The 21,116-nt window shown below is 53.2% G+C and overlaps 1 protein-coding gene across 2 annotated transcripts in view; it reads left to right on the top strand.

Moving 5' to 3' along the window:
• FBLIM1 (filamin binding LIM protein 1) overlaps positions 1-20,586 on the top strand; it is a 45,346-nt gene extending 24,760 nt beyond the window's left edge. For both annotated transcript variants that reach the window (XM_088463229.1, XM_088463228.1), the window contains exons 5-7: positions 15,408-15,586; positions 16,877-16,994; positions 17,690-20,586. In XM_088463229.1, coding sequence (XP_088319355.1) covers positions 15,408-15,586; positions 16,877-16,994; positions 17,690-17,800 — 408 coding nt within the window. In that variant the 3' untranslated portion in view covers positions 17,801-20,586. The remainder of the gene's footprint in view (positions 1-15,407; positions 15,587-16,876; positions 16,995-17,689) is intronic.
• The last annotated feature ends 530 nt before the right edge of the window (positions 20,587-21,116 follow it).

Raw genomic sequence — 21,116 nt, 5'->3', positions numbered from 1 at the left:
GGAGCCCGAGCAGAGCTAGTAGGAGTGATACCCAGGGAGCCCGAGCAGAGCTAGTAGGAGTGATACCCAGGGAGCCCGAGCAGAGCTAGTAGGAGTGATACCCAGGGAGCCCGAGCAGAGCTAGTAGGAGTGATACCCAGGGAGCCCGAGCAGAGCTAGTAGGAGAGATACCCAGGGAGCCCGAGCAGAGCTAGTAGGAGTGATACCCAGGGAGCCCGAGCAGAGCTAGTAGGAGTGATACCCAGGGAGCCCGAGCAGAGCTTGTAGGAGTGATACCCAGGGAGCCCGAGCAGAGCTAGTAGGAGTGATACCCAGGGAGCCCGAGCAGAGCTAGTAGGAGTGATACCCAGGGAGCCCGAGCAGAGCTAGTAGGAGTGATACCCAGGGAGCCCGAGCAGAGCTAGTAGGAGTGATACCCAGGAAGCCCGAGCAGAGCTAGTAGGAGTGATAACCAGGGAGCCCGAGCAGAGCTAGTAGGAGTGATACCCAGGGAGCCCGAGCAGAGCTAGTAGGAGTGATACCCAGGGGGCCCGAGCAGAGCTAGTAGGAGTGATACCCAGGGAGCCCGAGCAGAGCTAGTAGGAGTGATACCCAGGAAGCCCGAGCAGAGCTAGTAGGAGTGATACCCAGGGAGCCCGAGCAGAGCTAGTAGGAGTGGTACCCAGGGAGCCCGAGCAGAGCTAGTAGGAGTGATACCCAGGGAGCCCGAGCAGAGCTAGTAGGAGTGATACCCAGGGAGCCCGAGCAGAGCTAGTAGGAGTGATACCCAGGGAGCCCGAGCAGATTTAGTAGGAGTGATACCCAGGGAGCCCGAGCAGAGCTAGTAGGAGTGATACCCAGGGAGCCCTAGCAGAGCTAGTAGGAGTGATAACCAGGGAGCCTGAGCAGAGCTAGTAGGAATGATACCCAGGGAGCCTGAGCAGAGCTAGTAGGAGTGATACCCAGGGAGCCTGAGCAGAGCTAGTAGGAGTGATACCCAGGGAGCCTGAGCAGAGCTAGTAGGAGTGATAACCAGGGAGCCTGAGCAGAGCTAGTAGGAGTGATACCCAGGGAGCCTGAGCAGAGCTAGTAGGAATGATACCCAGGGAGCCTGAGCAGAGCTAGTAGGAGTGATAACCAGGGAGCCTGAGCAGAGCTAGTAGGAGTGATACCCAGGGAGCCTGAGCAGAGCTAGTAGGAGTGATACCCAGGGAGCCTGAGCAGAGGGAGCATGAGCAGAGCTAGTAGGAGTGATACCCAGGGAGCCTGAGCAGAGCTAGTAGGAGTGATACCCAGGGAGCCTGAGCAGAGCTAGTAGGAGTGATACCCAGGGAGCCTGAGCAGAGCTAGTAGGAGTGATACCCAGGGAGCTTGAGCAGAGCTAGTAGGAGTGATACCCAGGGAGCCCGAGCAGAGCTAGTAGGAATGATACCCAGGGAGCCCGAGCAGAGCTAGTAGGAATGATACCCAGGGAGCCCGAGCAGAGCTAGTAGGAGTGATAACCAGGGAGCCCGAGCAGAGCTAGTAGGAGTGATACCCAGGGAGCCCGAGCAGAGCTAGTAGGAATGATACCCAGGGAGCCTGAGCAGAGCTAGTAGGAGTGATACCCAGGGAGCCTGAGCAGAGGGAGCCTGAGCAGAGCTAGTAGGAGTGATACCCAGGGAGCCTGAGCAGAGCTAGTAGGAGTGATAACCAGGGAGCCTGAGCAGAGCTAGTAGGAATGATACCCAGGGAGCCTGAGCAGAGCTAGTAGGAATGATACCCAGGGAGCCTGAGCAGAGCTAGTAGGAGTGATAACCAGGGAGCCTGAGCAGAGCTAGTAGGAATGATACCCAGGGAGCCTGAGCAGAGCTAGTTGGAATGATACCCAGGGAGCCTCAGAGCTAGTAGGAGTGATACCCAGGGAGCCCGAGCAGAGCTAGTAGGAATGATACCCAGGGAGCCCGAGCAGAGCTAGTAGTAATGATACCCAGGGAGCCTGAGCAGAGCTAGTAGGAATGATACCCAGGGAGCCTCAGAGCTAGTAGGAGTGATACCCAGGGAGCCTGAGCAGAGCTAGTAGGAATGATACCCAGGGAGCCTGAGCAGAGCTAGTAGGAGGATACCCAGGGAGCGTGAGCAGAGCTAGTAGGAGTGATACCAGGGAGCCCGAGCAGAGCTAGTAGGAGTGATACCCAGGGAGCCCGAGCAGAGCTAGTAGGAGTGATACCCAGGGAGCCCGAGCAGAGCTAGTAGGAGAGATACACAGGGAGCCCGAGCAGAGCTAGTAGGAGTGATACCCAGGGAGCCTCAGAGCTAGTAGGAGTGATACCCAGGGAGCCTGAGCAGAGCTAGTAGGAATGATACCCAGGGAGCCTGAGCAGAGCTAGTAGGAGGATACCCAGGGAGCGTGAGCAGAGCTAGTAGGAGTGATACCAGGGAGCCCGAGCAGAGCTAGTAGGAGTGATACCCAGGGAGCCCGAGCAGAGCTAGTAGGAGTGATACCCAGGGAGCCCGAGCAGAGCTAGTAGGAGAGATACACAGGGAGCCCGAGCAGAGCTAGTAGGAGTGATACCCAGGGAGCCCGAGCAGAGCTAGTAGGAGTGATTCCCAGGGAGCCCGAGCAGAGCTAGTAGGAGTGATACCCAGGGAGCCCGAGCAGAGCTAGTAGGAGTGATACCCAGGGAGCCCGAGCAGAGCTAGTAGGAGTGATAACCAGGGAGCCTGAGCAGAGCTAGTAGGAGTGATAACCAGGGAGCCCGAGCAGAGCTAGTAGGAGTGATACCCAGGGAGCCCGAGCAGAGCTAGTAGGAATTTTACCCAGGGAGCCCGTGCAGAGCTAGTAGGAATGATACCCAGGGAGCCTGAGCAGAGCTAGTAGGAATGATACCCAGGGAGCCTGAGCAGAGCTAGTAGGAGTGATAACCAGGGAGCCTGAGCAGAGCTAATAGGAGTGATAACCAGGGAGCCTGAGCAGAGGGAGCCTGAGCAGAGCTAGTAGGAGTGATACCCAGGGAGCCTGAGCATAGCTAGTAGGAGTGATACCCAGGGAGCCTGAGCAGAGCTAGTAAGAATGATACCCAGGGAGCCTGAGCAGAGCTAGTAGGAATGATACCCAGGGAGCCTGAGCAGAGCTAGTAGGAGTGATAACCAGGCAGGCTGAGCATAGCTAGTAGGAGTGATACCCAGGGACCCTGAGCAGAGCTAGTAGGAGTGATACCCAGGGAGCCTGAGCAGAGCTAGTAGGAGTGATAACCAGGGAGCCTGAGCAGAGCTAGTAGGAGTGATACCCAGGGAGCCTGAGCAGAGCTAGTAGGAATGATACCCAGGGAGCCTGAGCAGAGCTAGTAGGAGTGATAACCAGGGAGCCTGAGCAGAGCTAGTAGGAGTGATAACCAGGGAGCCTGAGCAGAGCTAGTAGGAGTGATACCCAGGGAGCTTGAGCAGAGCTAGTAGGAGTGATACCCAGGGAGCCCGAGCAGAGCTCGTAGGAATGATACCCAGGGAGCCCGAGCAGAGCTCGTAGGAGTGATAACCAGGGAGCCCGAGCAGAGCTCGTAGGAGTGATACCCAGGGAGCCCGAGCAGAGCTCGTAGGAGTGATACCCAGGGAGCCCGAGCAGAGCTAGTAGGAGTGATACCCAGGGAGCCCGAGCAGAGCTAGTAGGAGTGATACCCAGGGAGCCCGAGCAGAGCTAGTAGGAGTGATACCCTGGGAGCCCGAGCAGAGCTAGTAGGTGTGATACCCAGGGAGCCCGAGCAGAGCTAGTAGGAGAGATACCCAGGGAGCCCGAGCAGAGCTAGTAGGAGAGATACCCAGGGAGCCCGAGCAGAGCTAGTAGGAGAGATACCCAGGGAGCCCGAGCAGAGCTAGTAGGAGTGATACCCAGGGAGCCCGAGCAGAGCTAGTAGGAGTGATACCCAGGGAGCCCGAGCAGAGCTAGTAGGAGTGATACCCAGGGAGCCCGAGCAGAGCTAGTAGGAGTGATACCCTGGGAGCCCGAGCAGAGCTAGTAGGAGTGATACCCAGGGAGCCCGAGCAGAGCTAGTAGGAGTGATACCCAGGGAGCCCGAGCAGAGCTTGTAGGAGAGATACCCAGGGAGCCCGAGCAGAGCTAGTAGGAGTGATACCCAGGGAGCCTGAGCAGAGCTAGTAGGAGTGATACCCAGGGAGCGTGAGCAGAGCTAGTAGGAGTGATACCCAGGGAGCCTGAGCAGAGCTAGTAGGAGTGATACCCAGGGAGCCTGAGCAGAGGGAGCCTGAGCAGAGCTAGTAGGAATGATACCCAGGGAGCCTGAGCAGAGCTAGTAGGAGTGATACCCAGGGAGCCTGAGCAGAGCTAGTAGGAGTGATACCCAGGGAGCCTGAGCAGAGCTAGTAGGAGTGATACCCAGGGAGCATGAGCAGAGCTAGTAGGAGTGATACCCACGGAGCCCGAGCAGAGCTAGTAGGAGTGATACCAGGGAGCCCGAGCAGAGCTAGTAGGAATGATACCCAGGGCGCCCGAGCAGAGCTAGTAGGAGTGATACCCAGGGAGCCCGAGCAGAGCTAGTAGGAGTGATACACAGGGAGCCCGAGCAGAGCTAGTAGGAGTGATAACCAGGGAGCCTGAGCATAGCTAGTAGGAATGATACCCAGGGAGCCTGAGCAGAGCTAGTAGGAGTGATAACCAGGGAGCCTGAGCATAGCTAGTAGGAATGATACCCAGGGAGCCTGAGCAGAGCTAGTAGGAGTGATACCCAGGGAGCCTGAGCAGAGGGAGCCTGAGCAGAGCTAGTAGGAGTGATACCCAGGGAGCCTGAGCAGAGCTAGTAGGAGTGATAACCAGGGAGCCTGAGCAGAGCTAGTAGGAATGATACCCAGGGAGCCTGAGCAGAGCTAGTAGGAATGATACCCAGGGAGCCTGAGCAGAGCTAGTAGGAGTGATAACCAGGGAGCCTGAGCAGAGCTAGTAGGAATGATACCCAGGGAGCCTGAGCAGAGCTAGTTGGAATGATACCCAGGGAGCCTCAGAGCTAGTAGGAGTGATACCTAGGGAGCCCGAGCAGAGCTAGTAGGAATGATACCCAGGGAGCCCGAGCAGAGCTAGTAGTAATGATACCCAGGGAGCCTGAGCAGAGCTAGTAGGAATGATACCCAGGGAGCCTCAGAGCTAGTAGGAGTGATACCCAGGGAGCCTGAGCAGAGCTAGTAGGAATGATACCCAGGGAGCCTGAGCAGAGCTAGTAGGAGGATACCCAGGGAGCGTGAGCAGAGCTAGTAGGAGTGATACCAGGGAGCCCGAGCAGAGCTAGTAGGAGTGATACCCAGGGAGCCCGAGCAGAGCTAGTAGGAGTGATACCCAGGGAGCCCGAGCAGAGCTAGTAGGAGAGATACCCAGGGAGCCCGAGCAGAGCTAGTAGGAGTGATACCCAGGGAGCCTGAGCAGAGCTAGTAGGAGTGATACCCAGGGAGCGTGAGCAGAGCTAGTAGGAGTGATACCCAGGGAGCCTGAGCAGAGCTAGTAGGAGTGATACCCAGGGAGCCTGAGCAGAGCTAGTAGGAGTGATACCCAGGGAGCCTGAGCAGAGCTAGTAGGAGTGATACCCAGGGAGCCTGAGCAGAGCTAGTAGGAGTGATACCCAGGGAGCATGAGCAGAGCTAGTAGGAGTGATACCCACGGAGCCCGAGCAGAGCTAGTAGGAGTGATACCAGGGAGCCCGAGCAGAGCTAGTAGGAATGATACCCAGGGCGCCCGAGCAGAGCTAGTAGGAGTGATACCCAGGGAGCCCGAGCAGAGCTAGTAGGAGTGATACACAGGGAGCCCGAGCAGAGCTAGTAGGAGTGATAACCAGGGAGCCTGAGCATAGCTAGTAGGAATGATACCCAGGGAGCCTGAGCAGAGCTAGTAGGAGTGATAACCAGGGAGCCTGAGCATAGCTAGTAGGAATGATACCCAGGGAGCCTGAGCAGAGCTAGTAGGAGTGATACCCAGGGAGCCTGAGCAGAGGGAGCCTGAGCAGAGCTAGTAGGAGTGATACCCAGGGAGCCTGAGCAGAGCTAGTAGGAGTGATAACCAGGGAGCCTGAGCAGAGCTAGTAGGAATGATACCCAGGGAGCCTGAGCAGAGCTAGTAGGAATGATACCCAGGGAGCCTGAGCAGAGCTAGTAGGAGTGATAACCAGGGAGCCTGAGCAGAGCTAGTAGGAATGATACCCAGGGAGCCTGAGCAGAGCTAGTTGGAATGATACCCAGGGAGCCTCAGAGCTAGTAGGAGTGATACCTAGGGAGCCCGAGCAGAGCTAGTAGGAATGATACCCAGGGAGCCCGAGCAGAGCTAGTAGTAATGATACCCAGGGAGCCTGAGCAGAGCTAGTAGGAATGATACCCAGGGAGCCTCAGAGCTAGTAGGAGTGATACCCAGGGAGCCTGAGCAGAGCTAGTAGGAATGATACCCAGGGAGCCTGAGCAGAGCTAGTAGGAGGATACCCAGGGAGCGTGAGCAGAGCTAGTAGGAGTGATACCAGGGAGCCCGAGCAGAGCTAGTAGGAGTGATACCCAGGGAGCCCGAGCAGAGCTAGTAGGAGTGATACCCAGGGAGCCCGAGCAGAGCTAGTAGGAGAGATACCCAGGGAGCCCGAGCAGAGCTAGTAGGAGTGATACCCAGGGAGCCTGAGCAGAGCTAGTAGGAGTGATACCCAGGGAGCGTGAGCAGAGCTAGTAGGAGTGATACCCAGGGAGCCTGAGCAGAGCTAGTAGGAGTGATACCCAGGGAGCCTGAGCAGAGGGAGCCTGAGCAGAGCTAGTAGGAATGATACCCAGGGAGCCTGAGCAGAGCTAGTAGGAGTGATACCCAGGGAGCCTGAGCAGAGCTAGTAGGAGTGATACCCAGGGAGCCTGAGCAGAGCTAGTAGGAGTGATACCCAGGGAGCATGAGCAGAGCTAGTAGGAGTGATACCCACGGAGCCCGAGCAGAGCTAGTAGGAGTGATACCAGGGAGCCCGAGCAGAGCTAGTAGGAATGATACCCAGGGCGCCCGAGCAGAGCTAGTAGGAGTGATACCCAGGGAGCCCGAGCAGAGCTAGTAGGAGTGATACACAGGGAGCCCGAGCAGAGCTAGTAGGAGTGATAACCAGGGAGCCTGAGCATAGCTAGTAGGAATGATACCCAGGGAGCCTGAGCAGAGCTAGTAGGAGTGATAACCAGGGAGCCTGAGCATAGCTAGTAGGAATGATACCCAGGGAGCCTGAGCAGAGCTAGTAGGAGTGATACCCAGGGAGCCTGAGCAGAGGGAGCCTGAGCAGAGCTAGTAGGAGTGATACCCAGGGAGCCTGAGCAGAGCTAGTAGGAGTGATAACCAGGGAGCCTGAGCAGAGCTAGTAGGAATGATACCCAGGGAGCCTGAGCAGAGCTAGTAGGAATGATACCCAGGGAGCCTGAGCAGAGCTAGTAGGAGTGATAACCAGGGAGCCTGAGCAGAGCTAGTAGGAATGATACCCAGGGAGCCTGAGCAGAGCTAGTTGGAATGATACCCAGGGAGCCTCAGAGCTAGTAGGAGTGATACCTAGGGAGCCCGAGCAGAGCTAGTAGGAATGATACCCAGGGAGCCCGAGCAGAGCTAGTAGTAATGATACCCAGGGAGCCTGAGCAGAGCTAGTAGGAATGATACCCAGGGAGCCTCAGAGCTAGTAGGAGTGATACCCAGGGAGCCTGAGCAGAGCTAGTAGGAATGATACCCAGGGAGCCTGAGCAGAGCTAGTAGGAGGATACCCAGGGAGCGTGAGCAGAGCTAGTAGGAGTGATACCAGGGAGCCCGAGCAGAGCTAGTAGGAGTGATACCCAGGGAGCCCGAGCAGAGCTAGTAGGAGTGATACCCAGGGAGCCCGAGCAGAGCTAGTAGGAGAGATACCCAGGGAGCCCGAGCAGAGCTAGTAGGAGTGATACCCAGGGAGCCCGAGCAGAGCTAGTAGGAGTGATACCCAGGGAGCCCGAGCAGAGCTAGTAGGAGTGATACCCAGGGAGCCCGAGCAGAGCTAGTAGGAGTGATAACCAGGGAGCCCGAGCAGAGCTAGTAGGAGTGATAACCAGGGAGCCCGAGCAGAGCTAGTAGGAGTGATACCCAGGGAGCCCGATCAGAGCTAGTAGGAATTTTACCCAGGGAGCCCGTGCAGAGCTAGTAGGAATGATACCCAGGGAGCCTGAGCAGAGCTAGTAGGAATGATACCCAGGGAGCCTGAGCAGAGCTAGTAGGAGTGATAACCAGGGAGCCTGAGCAGAGCTAGTAGGAGTGATACCCAGGGAGCCTGAGCAGAGCTAATAGGAGTGATAACCAGGGAGCCTGAGCAGAGGGAGCCTGAGCAGAGCTAGTAGGAGTGATACCCAGGGAGCCTGAGCATAGCTAGTAGGAGTGATACCCAGGGAGCCTGAGCAGAGCTAGTAAGAATGATACCCAGGGAGCCTGAGCAGAGCTAGTAGGAATGATACCCAGGGAGCCTGAGCAGAGCTAGTAGGAGTGATAACCAGGGAGGCTGAGCATAGCTTGTAGGAGTGATACCCAGGGACCCTGAGCAGAGCTAGTAGGAGTGATACCCAGGGAGCCTGAGCAGAGCTAGTAGGAATGATACCCTGGGAGCCTGAGCAGAGCTAGTAGGAGTGATAACCAGGGAGCCTGAGCAGAGCTAGTAGGAGTGATAACCAGGGAGCCTGAGCAGAGCTAGTAGGAGTGATAACCAGGGAGCCTGAGCAGAGCTAGTAGGAATGATACCCAGGGAGCCTGAGCAGAGCTAGTAGGAATGATACCCAGGGAGCCTGAGCAGAGCTAGTAGGAATGATACCCAGGGAGCCTGAGCAGAGCTAGTAGGAGTGATAACCAGGGAGCCTGAGCAGAGCTAGTAGGAATGATACCCAGGGAGCCTGAGCAGAGCTAGTAGGAGTGATACCCAGGGAGCGTGAGCAGAGCTAGTAGGAGTGATACCCAGGGAGCCCGAGCAGAGCTAGTAGGAGTGATACCCAGGGAGCCCGAGCAGAGCTAGTAGGAGTGATACTCAGGGAGCCCGAGCAGAGCTAGTAGGAGTGATACCCAGGGAGCCCGAGCAGAGCTACTAGGAGAGATACCCAGGGAGCCCGAGCAGAGCTAGTAGGAATGATACCCAGGGAGCCTGAGCAGAGCTAGTAGGAGTGATACCCAGGGAGCCTGAGCAGAGCTAGTAGAAATGATACCCAGGGAGCCTGAGCAGAGCTAGTAGGAGTGATACCCAGGGAGCCTGAGCAGAGCTAGTAGGAGTGATACCCAGGGAGCCTGAGCAGAGCTAGTAGGAGTGATACCCTGGGAGCCTGAGCAGAGGGAGCCTGAGCAGAGCTAGTAGGAGTGATACCCAGGGAGCCTGAGCAGAGCTAGTAGGAGTGATAACCAGGGAGCCTGAGCAGAGCTAGTAGGAATGATACCCAGGGAGCCTGAGCAGAGCTAGTAGGAGTGATACCCAGGGAGCCTGAGCAGAGGGAGCCTGAGCAGAGCTAGTAGGAATGATACCCAGGGAGCCTGAGCAGAGCTAGTAGGAGTGATACCCAGGGAGCCTGAGCAGAGCTAGTAGGAATGATAACCAGGGAGCCTGAGCAGAGGGAGCCTGAGCAGAGCTAGTAGGAGTGATAACCAGGGAGCCTGAGCAGAGCTAGTAGGAGTGATACCCAGGGAGCCTGAGCAGAGCTAGTAGGAGTGATACCCAGGGAGCCTGAGCAGAGCTAGTAGGAGTGATACCCAGGGAGCCTGAGCAGAGCTAGTAAGAATGATACCCAGGGAGCCTGAGCAGAGCTAGTAGGAATGATACCCAGGGAGCCTGAGCAGAGCTAGTAGGAGTGATAACCAGGGAGCCTGAGCATAGCTAGTAGGAGTGATACCCAGGGAGCCTGAGCAGAGCTAGTAGGAGTGATACCCAGGGAGCCTGAGCAGAGCTAGTAGGAGTGATAACCAGGGAGCCTGAGCAGAGCTAGTAGGAGTGATAACCAGGGAGCCTGAGCAGAGCTAGTAGGAGTGATACCCAGAGAGCCTGAGCAGAGCTAGTAGGAGTGATACCCAGGGAGCCTGAGCAGAGCTAGTAGGAATGATACCCAGGGAGCCTGAGCAGAGCTAGTAGGTGTGATACCTAGGGAGCCTGAGCAGAGCTAGTAGGAGTGATACCCAGGGAGCCTGAGCAGAGCTAGTAGGAGTGATACCCAGGGAGCCTGAGCAGAGCTAGTAGGAGTGATACCCAGGGAGCCTGAGCAGAGCTAGTAGGAGAGATACCCAGGGTGCCCGAGCAGAGCTAATAGGAGTGATACCCAGGGAGCCCGAGCAGAGCTAGTAGGAGTGATACCCAGGGAGCCCGAGCAGAGCTAGTAGGAGTGATACCCAGGGAGCCCGAGCAGAGCTAGTAGGAGTGATACCCAGGGAGCCCGAGCAGAGCTAGTAGGAGTGATACCCAGGGAGCCCGAGCAGAGCTAGTAGGAGTGATACCCAGGGAGCCCGAGCAGAGCTAGTAGGAGTGATACCCAGGGAGCCCGAGCAGAGCTAGTAGGAGAGATACCCAGGGAGCCCGAGCAGAGCTAGTAGGAGTGATACCCAGGGAGCCCGAGCAGAGCTAGTAGGAGTGATACCCAGGGAGCGTGAGCAGAGCTAGTAGGAGTGATACCCAGGGAGCCCGAGCAGAGCTAGTAGGAGTGATACCCAGGGAGCCCGAGCAGAGCTAGTAGGAGTGATACCCAGGGAGCCCGAGCAGAGCTAGTAGGAGTGATACCCAGGGAGCCCGAGCAGAGCTAGTAGGAGTGATACCCAGGGAGCCCGAGCAGAGCTAGTAGGAGAGATACCCAGGGAGCCCGAGCAGAGCTAGTAGGAATGATACCCAGGGAGCCTGAGCAGAGCTAATAGGAGTGATACCCAGGGAGCCTGAGCAGAGCTAGTAGGAATGATACCCAGGGAGCCTGAGCAGAGCTAGTAGGAGTGATACCCAGGGAGCCTGAGCAGAGCTAGTAGGAGTGATATCCAGGGAGCCTGAGCAGAGCTAGTAGGAGTGATACCCTGGGAGCCTGAGCAGAGGGAGCCTGAGCAGAGCTAGTAGGAGTGATACCCAGGGAGCCTGAGCAGAGCTAGTAGGAGTGATAACCAGGGAGCCTGAGCAGAGCTAGTAGGAATGATACCCAGGGAGCCTGAGCAGAGCTAGTAGGAGTGATACCCCGGGAGCCTGAGCAGAGGGAGCCTGAGCAGAGCTAGTAGGAATGATACCCAGGGAGCCTGAGCAGAGCTAGTAGGAGTGATAACCAGGGAGCCTGAGCAGAGCTAGTAGGAGTGATAACCAGGGAGCCTGAGCAGAGCTAGTAGGAGTGATACCCAGAGAGCCTGAGCAGAGCTAGTAGGAATGATACCCAGGGAGCCTGAGCAGAGCTAGTAGGAATGATACCCAGGGAGTCTGAGCAGAGCTAGTAGGTGTGATACCTAGGGAGCCTGAGCAGAGCTAGTAGGAGTGATACCCAGGGAGCCTGAGCAGAGCTAGTAGGAGTGATACCCAGGGAGCCTGAGCAGAGCTAGTAGGAGTGATACCCAGGGAGCCTGAGCAGAGCTAGTAGGAGAGATACCCAGGGAGCCCGAGCAGAGCTAATAGGAGTGATACCCAGGGAGCCCGAGCAGAGCTAGTAGGAGTGATACCCAGGGAGCCCGAGCAGAGCTAGTAGGAGTGATACCCAGGGAGCCCGAGCAGAGCTAGTAGGAGTGATACCCAGGGAGCCCGAGCAGAGCTAGTAGGAGTGATACCCAGGGAGCCCGAGCAGAGCTAGTAGGAGTGATACCCAGGGAGCCCGAGCAGAGCTAGTAGGAGTGATACCCAGGGAGCCCGAGCAGAGCTAGTAGGAGAGATACACAGGGAGCCCGAGCAGAGCTAGTAGGAGTGATACCCAGGGAGCCCGAGCAGAGCTAGTAGGAGTGATACCCAGGGAGCCCGAGCAGAGCTAGTAGGAGTGATACCCAGGGAGCCCGAGCAGAGCTAGTAGGAGAGATACCCAGGGAGCCCGAGCAGAGCTAGTAGGAATGATACCCAGGGAGCCTGAGCAGAGCTAATAGGAGTGATACCCAGGGAGCCTGAGCAGAGCTAGTAGGAGTGATACCCAGGGAGCCTGAGCAGAGCTAGTAGGAGTGATATCCAGGGAGCCTGAGCAGAGCTAGTAGGAGTGATACCCTGGGAGCCTGAGCAGAGGGAGCCTGAGCAGAGCTAGTAGGAGTGATACCCAGGGAGCCTGAGCAGAGCTAGTAGGAGTGATAACCAGGGAGCCTGAGCAGAGCTAGTAGGAATGATACCCAGGGAGCCTGAGCAGAGCTAGTAGGAGTGATACCCCGGGAGCCTGAGCAGAGGGAGCCTGAGCAGAGCTAGTAGGAATGATACCCAGGGAGCCTGAGCAGAGCTAGTAGGAGTGATAACCAGGGAGCCTGAGCAGAGCTAGTAGGAGTGATAACCAGGGAGCCTGAGCAGAGCTAGTAGGAGTGATAACCAGGGAGCCTGAGCAGAGGGAGCCTGAGCAGAGCTAGTAGGAGTGATACCCAGGGAGCCTGAGCATAGCTAGTAGGAGTGATACCCAGGGAGCCTGAGCAGAGCTAGTAAGAATGATACTCAGGGAGCCTGAGCAGAGCTAGTAGGAATGATACCCAGGGAGCCTGAGCAGAGCTAGTAGGAGTGATAACCAGGGAGCCTGAGCATAGCTAGTAGGAGTGATACCCAGGGAGCCTGAGCAGAGCTAGTAGGAGTGATACCCAGGGAGCCTGAGCAGAGCTAGTAGGAGTGATAACCAGGGAGCCTGAGCAGAGCTAGTAGGAGTGATAACCAGGGAGCCTGAGCAGAGCTAGTACGAGTGATAACCAGGGAGCCTGAGCAGAGCTAGTAGGAATGATACCCAGAGAGCCTGAGCAGAGCTAGTAGGAATGATACCCAGGGAGCCTGAGCAGAGCTAGTAGGAGTGATACCCAGGGAGCCTGAGCAGAGCTAGTAGGAATGATACCCAGGGAGCCTGAGCAGAGCTAGTAGGAGCGATACCCAGGGAGCCTGAGCAGAGCTAGTAGGAGTGATACCCAGGGAGCCTGAGCAGAGCTAGTAGGAGAGATACCCAGGGAGCCTGAGCAGAGCTAATAGGAGTGATACCCAGGGAGCCTGAGCAGAGCTAGTAGGAGTGATACCCAGGGAGAGTGAGCAGAGCTAGTATGAGTGATACCCAGGGAGCCCGAGCAGAGCTAGTAGGAGTGATACCCAGGGAGCCCGAGTAGAGCTAGTAGGAGTGATACCCAGGGAGCCCGAGCAGAGCTAGTAGGAGTGATACCCAGGGAGCCCGAGCAGAGCTAGTAGGAGTGATACCCAGGGAGCCCGAGCAGAGCTAGTAGGAGAGATACCCAGGGAGCCCGAGCAGAGCTAGTAGGAGTGATACCCAGGGAGCCTGAGCAGAGCTAGTAGGAGTGATACCCAGGGAGCCTGAGCAGAGCTAGTAGGAGTGATAACCAGGGAGCCTGAGCAGAGCTAGTAGGAATGATACCCAGGGAGCCTGAGCAGAGCTAGTAGGAGTGATACCCAGGGAGCCTGAGCAGAGGGAGCCTGAGCAGAGCTAGTAGGAATGATACCCAGGGAGCCTGAGCAGAGCTAGTAGGAGTGATACCCAGGGAGCCTGAGCAGAGGGAGCCTGAGCAGAGCTAGTAGGAGTGATACCCAGGGAGCCTGAGCAGAGCTAGTAGGAGTGATAACCAGGGAGCCTGAGCAGAGCTAGTAGGAGTGATACCCAGGGAGCCTGAGCAGAGCTAGTAGGAGTGATACCCAGGGAGCCTGAGCAGAGCTAGTAGGAATGATACCCAGGGAGCGTGAGCAGAGCTAGTAGGAGTGATACCCAGGGAGCCTGAGCAGAGTTAGTAGGAGTGATACCCAGGGAGCCTGAGCAGAGCTAGTAGGAGTGATACCCAGGGAGCCTGAGCAGAGCTAGTAGGAATGATGCCCAGGGAGCCTGAGCAGAGCTAGTAGGAGTGATACCCAGGGAGCCTGAGCAGAGGGAGCCTGAGCAGAGCTAGTAGGAATGATACCCAGGGAGCCTGAGCAGAGCTAGTAGGAGTGATACCCAGGGAGCCTGAGCAGAGGGAGCCTGAGCAGAGCTAGTAGGAGTGATACCCAGGGAGCCTGAGCAGAGCTAGTAGGAGTGATACCCAGGGAGCCTGAGCAGAGCTAGTAGGAGTGATACCCAGGGAGCCTGAGCAGAGCTAGTAGGAGTGATACCCAGGGAGCCTGAGCAGAGCTAGTAGGAGTGATACCCAGGGAGCCTGAGCAGAGCTAGTAGGAATGATACCCAGGGAGCGTGAGCAGAGCTAGTAGGAGTGATACCCAGGGAGCCTGAGCAGAGCTAGTAGGAATGATACCCAGGGAGCGTGAGCAGAGCTAGTAGGAGTGATACCCAGGGAGCCCGAGCAGAGCTAGTAGGAATGATACCCAGGGAGCCCGAGCAGAGCTAGTAGGAATTATACCCAGGGAGCGGTGACCTTGCTATTTTGCTGTATAAAGACTTTTCCTAGAATCTCACATTTTGTCTTACACTTGCACATTCCTCCCACTCCCACGGGCACCGCGCACATGAATTGCTGATATTATACATTTCAGCATGAGCGAATCCTACACCCCGGATATCTGTGATCCGATTCCAGAGCTGCTGGTAAACAGATGAAATAGTCCATAAAGGGTCATTATTGTGCTTGGCAGCAGGATTGCGCACTGTCCTCTGATGTCACAGATATCGTTGTACTAACGATAGCATTGCACGATTACCGGGAATCTGCACACGTCCAGAATGGGTCCTGTGTGATTGCACGCAGAGCGGCAGCAGACTGTAGTGATTGACAGTCTGCTGCCGTTTGGGGAGGGGGAGGAGTTAGGCGGCAGCCTCCACTGTTGGCAGACGGAGATTTCCTAGCCTCATTTTGGACATCTGCGATGGCCGGCCTGCGTGACGTCACACAGACCCCAAAGGATCACGCGATAATCCGATGCTACGTCTGTGGGTGCAGCTTGAATCATTCATGCATGCAAGAGAATTGCAAAGATGCTTGCATAGAGCTTTGCAATTCCTTCCACTGCTGAATCGGGCCCTAAAGCATAACGGACATGTGAGCGAAACGCGAATCGGTGTATAAATGTGAGATGATCTACGCTTTGTACATTTCCACAACTCCGCTGCCAACAGGTGGTGGATTTGGCGATGGGGGCTATATGGTAGTATGCGTCCAAATTTACAAGTAGCAGTTATAGTGGTTTCTGAAGAGGACTATGGGCATCAGATCCATGGTACTTTATTTCTCTGAGTTTTGATTGGTGCATTTGGTAAGATGCGGCAGGTTTTGCGGTGGAGAGGGGGAGGGGTGGGGTAAGGTGGTTCATTATTCTCAACTTATTCATTCCTGGTAGTAAATGGTGTTGTTCTCTTACTTGCAGGACACACTAGAGAAATGTGCCAAGTGCCAGACACTGATCCTACAGCACATTGTACGCGCCATGGGTGACGGTTACCACCCAGAATGCTTCCGGTGTGTGGTGTGTAACCGGATGATCGCCGATGAGAGCTTTGCCGTGGATGAGTATAATGATGTTCATTGTGCAGAGGACTATTACAGGTATGCCCTGCCGGGATTATACCCTAACTACGATGGGAGATTATTGGCCAGCCTGCAATAAGTAGATTGTATTATGCCTGGTGTGGAATGTGTGACGGGGAAGTGTCAGCTCTGCTGGTTAGCCTTCAGTCCCTTAGAGATAGTGTAAAAAATGTGACTTGGGAGGAAATATCCGGCATATTGTAAATCTAACCCCTCGGGTAGGATCCTAATATTAATGAACTTTTAAACTCTTCCCTTCCTGATTTCTCAGTTTAGAATGAACACTGTAAATGAGCCTGGATGGACTGGCCCACTAGGAAACAGGGGAAACTCCCAGTGGGCCCTACTGTCTGAAGGGCTCCACCCCTTACTCTAGGTGTCAGGTTCCAGACTCGAATTATGCATTGTTATCCTATTAGAGGGTCAGTTACATGGTGGAGCAGGACCAATGATAAACATGGGTGCTCTCTGAGCTTGTATATAAATGACAAAAATATTCACCTAATGGTTAGCTAAGTGGATGACCAGACCTCCACTGCTGGATGACCACACATCTTAGGTATGAAAACCCTACCACTTCATTCCCATAGTGGCCCCTTCATATCCCAGTCCGACACTGTTAAGGAGCGTTTGACATATGGCAGCACAGGGTATTATATGGCATCACAGGGTATTATATGGCAGCACAGGGTATTATATGGCATCACAGGGTATTATATGGCAGCACAGGGTATTATATGGCATCACAGGGTATTATATGGCAGCACAGGGTATTATATGGCATCACAGGGTATTATATGGATGTCCAACACATTACAGGTCACTGAAACGCGGTATAGTGGTGCATAGGTATGGAAGAACAATTTATGGTGGAAGGGAATTGTATATGGCGGTCAAGGACAACATAGGCTCACATATGGCATCCTTCTTATACATCAGCCTCTGGTTTCATAGAGTAGTATATAATGACGTGATCATTACGCAACTATCATATGGCATTTAAGCTCCTTAATTAAAGTTAAAGGATGTATTGAAAATCTGTTTGATAAATAGTGTCTGAATATTGTTTGAAGCTGAAAAGTGTCGCTGTGCGTGGAATATTAAAACACATTTTGTAGATCCACCAAAAAACTGAATGCCAAAAACATGGCGCGTTTCTCCACCACACTGGTGATGTCATAAGTATAGGACACTATGCGCAGCAGAAGGTATTCCTTATACATGGAATAGTGATGCAGCATATGCCCTAAGCTGGTTGGTCTGGTAGAGGTCATAGCACTGATCTGTTTGTCGCTTGGTATCTTACAGGAAATATGCACCTATATGCAGCGTTTGTGAAGAGCCCATAGTACCAAAGAACGGGCAAGACTCCTATAAAATTGAATGTATTGGACGCAACTTCCATGAGAACTGCTATCGCTGTGAGGTGAGCCCCTTAGAGGAACACAATGTAGAAACATGTGAACTTCTAGTATGTATCGGAATGACCTGTTCACCTGCTAGAGAACAATATTGAAAACTTATATCTGTCATCTATTCAGCGGAAGGAGCCATTGTGCGGACTATATGATTATTTATCAGTTCACCGGGAACTTGTGACATCACTGAGGCATGAAGACTCCAGTTCCTAGTGCACTATGGGCCGGCGGCGATTCGGTTGCAATTGGCTGATGGTTTAAGATTTGCGCATGTGCAAATGTGATCCCGCGTCGATGGACACAGTGCGGTAGCAGACGCCGCTGACAGTCTGCTGCTGTTCGGGCCGGGTAGGGGGGAGTGTTGAAGGAAATGGGGAGGGGGTGTCGGCTGTGTCAGTTGAGGCATGCCGAGGCTACTGGCTGCGTCTTTGGACGAGCCTCTGCCATGGATAGGTGACCGGTACTCTATAATCAAGTGGACAGTATTACTATATGTGTATATATCTGTGTGTGTGTGTGTGTGTGTGTATATATATATATATATATATAATATAATGTGTGTGTGTGTATACTGTATATGCATCTATAATCAGGTCGACAGTACTATATGTGTGTGTATATAACGGATACTGTAGATAAATATAGATATTTGCCCTTGGAGTCCTATGTAGCACATTCCATCATTCTTTGCCTTGTGTTTCAGCGATGTCAGGTGCTCTTGTCCCTTGAGCCAACGGAAAGTGGCTGCTATCCGCTGAAAGGCCACCTGCTGTGCAAGCCCTGTCACTTGTCCTGGAATGATGAGCTGTCTTAGCCATCGGATACGGGTAACGCCATTGTCAAGACCAAATCCACCAATAATCTCCAGAAAGTTGGACACTACGGCCAACGTACAACATCTCAAGGACACTCTAACTTTACCATGATTTCCTCCAACAAACATTACAGTGTTAAGTCCAGGAACTGGACGCTGGTGAAAGGGAGGTACTCTCATCGAGCCCAACAGTGGTATCCATGGGAGAAGAATGCTGGAGGAGGCGCAGTCTCTCTCCCTTTTGGCAAAGTTCTTCACCGAGTGTGGACGTTATTGATCAGCACCTTAACCACAGCTTGTGCTTCCTGTATTATCTCTCGTCTGTCTGTCTATGTGTGTCTGCATTATGTACTTACCTATTTCACAATACAATCTGCCTGTATTTCACTAAATGACGCGTTTCGCGCCCCATGGCGCATTTAGTCCGTGTCTCAGTAAGTCCAGCTTTTACATAGGGAAAAATAAGAGTCTTCAGTGCAGTCCGCCCAGGTCGCTCTTGTTATATGGAGACGGCAACCGGGGAGACTCTGGGACTTTCTGCAGATGAGCGCCTTCATATTTATTATATGTAGTGTCCCGTACGAGGTCTGTGGATGTTTCACTGTCCTCACTGGCAGCGATCAAAGGTCAGGACAGCGGGACAAGGGCTCATCATGAATGGATGCCGCTATACGGGTGTGATTGTACCATGGGCCAGGTTAGCCCCCACCCCACCGTCCCAGGGTAGTAGCTGCCGACCCTGATCCCTGTAATAGAACGAACCAGAACATTCTTCCCTCGCAGCGGCTAAAACATGCATGACCCTATGGGGATAAAGTGCCACAATGAGAAATTCCAAGTGTCAGCAGCAGCGGCTATCCCAGCCAGAGCTATTCCATCACATTATACAATACTAGGCATTATACTACATGCTACATCGTGCTATGTTATACGGTTTCTCTACTGCATTATCCAACACATATAAAGATCGGCCTAAAACTGGTTTATATAATATGACTGACCCAGCATTTTATACCTGCAACTTTTCCCTTACAATAATCCCCCAACGTTATATAGGGACTGGCTGCTGCTATGGTGCAGGGTATCGGTCTATAACTTGGTTTTGCCCGTGTACGGACTATAAGGTGCATTTCTACTTTCCGGCCTTAGGAGACGCCTCCTACATTGTAAGCGAGCCTCGGTAACTCCAGGAGGGGAAGAATCTGCCAAGCTTCACCATCATATTGACACTACGCCGCCATAGAGTATGAGGGGACCTGGCCATCGTCTTTATGTGTTTGTTGCTCTGTTCACATTGTACAAAATGATGCTAGGGGTGTCCTTCGCCCCTTACAGGATCCTTTTTTTTCCTTCCCACCCCTCTACGGTCCCTCACATCTGCTGTCTTGGGTCACCCTCTCCCTCACTACCGGGGGGGGGGGGGGGGGTCACCCTCTCCCTCACTACCCACATGCATGCAATCTCCCAATTTTGCCGCTTCCACCTCTGCAACATCTCCAGGATCAGACCCTTCCTCACCTTGGAGGCAACCAAATCATTCCTGTCCTCATCATCTCCTGCCTGGACTACTGCAACCTATTACTCTTACTCCTCCTCCTCCATGCCGCTCCCCTCTATCCTGTCTCTTTGAACCTTTTTATATTGTATTGTTTGAGTGTATTATTGTCATTTTCTTTGTACAGTGTTACGGACACTTACTGGCACCATATTAATAAAAGATAATTTAATTACGACTGGAAGGATAAAAAAAAAAAGCATAAAGTGTGTAACAAGACCGGTGGAAAATCCTAGCACAGAGAGAAAGACCTCTCCATAAAGCAGGGAACGCACGTCCCTGACAATGTACCCTCTCCACCCCCAATCTTATATTAGTATTCCCTTTATGCTAAAATAACCTAGGTTCACCAATGTGCAAGGAACATGTTGTGCTCATCGGCCTCTCGGCCATCGCAAATGTCTGCTCCTCCGCAAACCAGCGCAGTAATGACTCAACATGTGAACGTGGCCCTCTGCTTACATCAACCCAAACTCATCCACCAGGGCAACTGACGTTACCTGTAGCCACGCCGCTGACCACAAACCCCGTACTAACATTCATGTCGCGAGGTTACTATGGCAGAACCCTTGAGGAACCTGTAAAAATACAATATCACTCTGCTCCTTTTTGTCCTTTATCTCCCCTGAATTGTGAAATGATAGCTTACAACACGACCAATGGGTACTGAAAACAGAGCAGCAACAACGTTGCAGTCAAAGGGGTATATTTACTAAAGTGAAAGTTTTTAGAAGTGGAGATGTTGCCCATAGCAACCAACCAGACTTTAGCTATTATCTTCGAGAAGGTGCTAGTTAAATGTTAAGTAGAATCTGATTGGTTGGTATGGGCAACATCTCCACTTAAAAAAAAAACCTCACTTTAGTAAATATACCCCAAAGTATTAAGGACTGACGCATTTCTCCATCAAGTGACTGTTTCTTCAGAGGAGTAATGGCATATGTTAAGGAGTTAATCAGGACTGTAAGTAGGGGTGTGAGCAGTGCTGTCTCGGAGGTCTACAGACAATTCCTCTTCATGCTTGCTTTGTGCTCTGACATGCACTGTCAAGTGTGGGACCTTATATAGACAGGTGTATGCCTTTCAAAATCATGTCCAAACAACTGAATATCACAGTTGGACTCCAATTAAGCTGTAGGAACATCGCAAGGATGATCAGTGGAAACAGGATGCACCTGAGCTCAATTTTGAGCTTCATGGCAAAGGCTGTGAATACTTATGTACATGTGATTTCTTAGTGTTTTTTTTTTTTTTTTAAATAAATTTGCAAAAACCTCAAAAAAATGTTTTACACGTTGTCATTATGGGGTATTGTGTGTAGAAGTTTGAGGACAAAAATGAATTTATTCCATTTTGGTATAAGGCTGTAACATAACAAAATGTGGAAAAAGTGAAGCGTTGTGAATACTTTCCGGATGCACTGTACACACAGACACAGACACACAAGGGATATTTTTGTCCAAAGCCAATTATCTCTCCAGTACGTTTCTGGAGAGTAGGTGGAAACTGGAGCAACCAGGGGGAACCCACGCAAACACAGAGGGAACATACAAACTCCACACAGATAGTTGGAACCTGTGACCCCAGTGTTCTGAGGCAGCAGGATTATCTAGTGAACCCGAAATACACAATGAGATACCGATATTTGTTAGCTGCTGCATAGCATGTTTTCCAGTGAGCACGTATTCTACAATCACTATCTGCCTAGTTATCGTGACGTTCCATAGGTTGTCCCAAACAATGTCTAGTTCATTTTATTTA

This window comes from Taudactylus pleione, unplaced genomic scaffold (genome assembly GCF_031769625.1).
Source record: "Taudactylus pleione unplaced genomic scaffold, aTauple2 ptg001334l, whole genome shotgun sequence".
Classification (NCBI taxonomy): domain Eukaryota; kingdom Metazoa; phylum Chordata; class Amphibia; order Anura; family Myobatrachidae; genus Taudactylus; species Taudactylus pleione.
The sequence above is the reverse complement of the archived record's forward strand: the minus strand, read 5'-3'. Positions and strand labels throughout refer to the sequence as shown.